General features: G+C 38.1%; 1 protein-coding gene across 1 annotated transcript in view; it reads right to left on the bottom strand.

Annotated features, from left to right (window-relative positions):
* TEX11 (testis expressed 11) overlaps positions 1-2,672 on the bottom strand; it is a 293,818-nt gene extending 291,146 nt beyond the window's left edge. Inside the window, 1 exon segment of the mRNA XM_012642929.1 lies at positions 2,636-2,672. Coding sequence (XP_012498383.1) covers positions 2,636-2,672 — 37 coding nt within the window.
* Between the last annotated feature and the right edge of the window lie 1,778 nt (positions 2,673-4,450).

Raw genomic sequence — 4,450 nt, 5'->3', positions numbered from 1 at the left:
ACATAAACCAGTAATATAGTTGTTTATTATCAAGTATTATGTACTATACATGAATGTGCTATACCTTTATACAACCGCCAGCACAGTAAGTTTGTTTATACCAGCATCACCACAAACGTGTGAGTAATTAATTGTGCTACAATTTTACAACAGCCATGATGTCACTTAAGCAATAGGAATTTTCCAGCTCCATTAAAATCTCATGGTACCACCATCTTATATGCCATTCTTCATTTACTGTTATGTGGTACATGACTGTATTTTATGCTGATCATATCAAACCTAGAGAACTGTGTTCTGGTCTGGGTTCCACACTTTAAGGAATAACATGAAAAGAATAGAGCATGTTCAAAGACAGCACACAAAATGATAAGAGGACTAGAAACCCCGTAATATGAGGAATGACTGAACAAACGAAGAATACCCAATCTGAAGGAGAGACATCCCAGGAGACATGATAAATTATCTTCAAATAGTTGAAGAGCTAGCATGCAGAATGGGAGGCACATTTATTTAGCCCCAGTGGGTATAGTAACTTAGACCAATTTCTATTCCTTCTTGGCTTTGAAATTGATTGAAATTAGTGGTACAAAAAGATTGGTGCTATGTCAATTCTCCCTAATAAGGAAATGAACTAGAGCCATTGCATGGGCTTTTGTGCTCCATTTTTACAAAACTTGACTAAAAAGGTTATGTGTACAGAAGAGAAAACTCAAATGGCCAATAAATCTATGAAAATATGCCCAACTTCACTAGTTATCAGGAAAATCAAGACAATATCCAAGTAAGATGATAACTGGCTGAGGGGTATATGGGAACTCTCTGCACTATCTTTGCAACTTTGCTGTAAATTTAAAATTATTCCAAAGTAAAATGTTAATTAAAAACAACACCACCCTCCAGACTTGCAAAATTTTAAAAGTCTGATAATAGCGAATATTAGCAAGGATACAGGGAAAAAAGAAAGAGAAAAGGGAGTCTAAATTTTTAAAACTACTTTGGACAGCAACTTGGCAATATCTATAAAGTTAAAAATGTTCATAGCTTTTGACCCAGCAGTTCCATTTAGGGTATACTCCTAAATGTATACCCTAGAACTGCACTATCCAATACAGTAGCCACTAGTCACATATGACTATTGAGCACTTGAAATGTGGTGGTCCAAAATGAGATGTGCTTTAAGTATAAAATATGCACCAGACTTGCAAGATTTTGTACCAAAAATAGAATGTAAAATATCTCATTAATAATTTTTATATTGATTACATGCTGAAATGATGATATTGTGGATATACTGAGTTAAATATATCATATCATTAAAATCAATTTAATCTGTCTAATCTTCTTATAATGTGGCTACTAGAAAATATAAAATTATTTTTGTTTGATTGCCCTATATTTCGACTGGACAGCACTAACATAGAGCCTGACTCACCAGTAGCTAAAGAAATAAATCAATTTAGTGGGTCACACTCAGCATTTTTTTTTTCAGTCAGATCTATGGCTGAATATCCAGAATTTTTTTTAATAACAGCATTGTCTAAACTTTTTTAATGAAAAAGAATAGAAGAGAAAATATCATAATGCACTGCATGTAATAAGGGTAAAAATAATTTTGATACAGTATGTATGTACTAGGATGGGAATATAAAAATAATTTCTTGCCATAGATGGTGATTGAAAATGTTTGAAAGTTCCTGCAAAACTCTCAGAAACACAATGTTCATTGTTGTTTGTAATAGTAAATATTTGAAACAATTTGTATGTCGAACAAGTGAGAATGAATAAATAAACTGTGGTATATTTACATTCCATATAATACTACTAGTCTGCAGTAGAAATGAATGAACTAGAATTAAAATATTCATATGGGTAAATATCCAAAACATAATGTTTAGGGGAAAAAAAGACAAGTTGCAGAAAAAAAATCATATAAAATGATACAATCTTTAGAAAGTTTAAAAAGATGAAAAATGATACATTTTAGTTCTTTTTTTTTCTTTTTTTTTTTTTTTTGAGACAGGGTCTCACTCTGTCACCTCGGCTGGAGTACAGTGGACTCATCATAGCTCACAGCAACCTCAAACTCCTGGGCTCGTGTGATCCTCCTGCCTCAGCCTCCTGAGTAGCTAGAACTATAGATGTGTGCCACCACACTCGGCCAATTTTTGTATTTTTTGTGTGACAGGGTCTATGTTGCCGAGGCTGGCCTTGAACTCCGTACCTCAAGCAATCCTCCCACCTCCGCCTCCCAAAGTGCTAAAATTACAGGCATGAGCCACATTGTCCAACTAATTTTTTAGTTCTTTGAAACAATGAAATATCTGAAGCATGTAACAAACTTAAGATTTGATAAAACTCAGTGGTATACACAGGTGTTCATTATATTATTTTGTATACATTTCTGTGCGATTCAAATATTTATGTAAATACAAGGTCTCAAATACCGTACACTTAAAAGTCATAATCCCTATTCCATGTTTATTCATTTATACATTGTTTCTGGTACATAAATGAAAAAAACCTGGAGCTATGGACACTCCAAAGACAAAATTCGGAAACAAAATACATTTGGAGGATCTTAAATAAGGCAGCAAACAGTTTGACTTTTTTTTTTTTTTTTACTGCTATGTACCTTTAAAGTCCATGAAACGAAAATCAACATCATCCATTTTTAAATCTCTGGCTCAGGCCTGTGAAACAAGAAAATATTTTAATACTCTGTCCTTTATCCTCCAGTTTCTCAACAAATTTCTTTCCAGTGAAACGTTTCCTGTTACTTGTTATCGAAAGGGAAAAAAAAGAAGTCTGAGAAAACCTAAAAACCCATAAAAAAATAAAGTAGTTAATGAGGGGAGGGGCCAGGTGGTCCTGCTACCTAACACGGGCCTGGAGATGTTCATCCCGAATCCTTTTTTTACCATAAATCTGCCCAGCAACGTGGGAAGGAAGGCTGAGGGGGGTGGTCTAGCTGGTACTTGCTTTCTCCTAATTGGTTCAAAATCCCCCTCCCTACCAATCCTACATTCAAAGCATCCAATCACTCACCGTCCTTTTTCCCGCTCTCACAGACAGGTAGCACTTTTGGCCTCCCACCCCCAACTGTCACCAACAGTCCCGTTTCAACGGAATTAAGGTTCTTCACATCTAAACTACAATAACGACTATCTCCCGCTTTCAGTGGGCCAGCTCCCCATACTCCTCCATCCTCTTCAAAAAAAGCTGCCTTTGCCCCTCTTCCTTCACCTTGAGAGAAGCTCCAGTTCCATAGTACAAAGTCATTGCCTCGGGGGTCACTCCAAAAAGTGTTGGCCTAATGGCCATACTAGTTACAGACCACCCAACTAACCTGTACGGGAAACTTCCTCTAGCCCTTCCTACCCACTATATCACTCACTTCAGCTGGGACGCCGCCGCAGGGTGCTCGCCACAAACTCCTTCCGCAGAGCCCGGCTCCAAACGCTCCTCCCCCTATCGTGACGTCATCAAAGCCCTCCCCCGGCTCCTCATTGGCCTTTCCCGGGTAAGAGAGCCTAATCCTTGGGGCCCACTCGGGGCCTTATCCTTGGGGTGCAGTTCAGAGAATCACTGAGAGTAAGCAAGTATGATGTAATACTGGAAGCATACTGCAATTAATAGAGGGAAGAGTACACATGGCCAGAATTATACGAAAGAGAAGAGCCGGACTTCACAAAAAAAAGGAAAGAAAAGAAGAGGAAATTAGACAGTACCGACCACTGGTTATTCAAGAGTGGCAAAGGTCAGAAATATCAGAAGTTGAAGAGACTGAAAAACCCCGTAGTTTGAAGACATGTTTCTGCTGTCCTGCCTTTGTCAATTAATTAGGAAACTACTTTAATGACTCCCCTTGCAGGCTTAGGGCAAGCTGTCTTGTCCCACCCATCTCCAAACAAATGGATGTTTGTTTCCAGCTAAATCTATGCATGATGCTTGCAAGGAGGGGATCGGCCTCTATGGAAATCTCCACTCAGAGACAACGATGTTAAGGCATGATGCCTCCAGATTTGGAAATGAACCCCAAATCAAAACATTAGCAAGACTGCCACTTCTTCCTTCATACACCCCTCTTTTAAGCCTTGTGCACTTCAGTCAGGCCAGATGTGAAGCCGGCTAACAGGATAAAGAAGAGACACCACGGCTCTGATTCCTGGGAACATTAACAGAATTCCCTCTTGACCCTGAAAGTCTCAGAATCAGTCTTAGTATCTCATGGAAAAGGTGAGGTTTCCAAAAATAATTTCTTTTCCCTCTTCAAAATTTCCTGCATGTAGATTACATAGTACAATGAAGAAAAGAGAAAAGAGAAAACAGAGAAAGCACTGCTATTCACACCTGTTCTTTTGCACCCTGCAATTTGGCATGTCTTCATTTCATAAACCTAGATTGCCAAATTAGGGAAAGAAGTCTGGTGAAAAGGGCAGTCTAGTAT

This window comes from Propithecus coquereli, unplaced genomic scaffold (assembly GCF_000956105.1).
Source record: "Propithecus coquereli isolate 6110/MARCELLA unplaced genomic scaffold, Pcoq_1.0 Scaffold101, whole genome shotgun sequence".
Taxonomy (NCBI): domain Eukaryota; kingdom Metazoa; phylum Chordata; class Mammalia; order Primates; family Indriidae; genus Propithecus; species Propithecus coquereli.
Note: the sequence above shows the minus strand (reverse complement) of the source record. Positions and strands in the feature narration are given on the sequence as shown.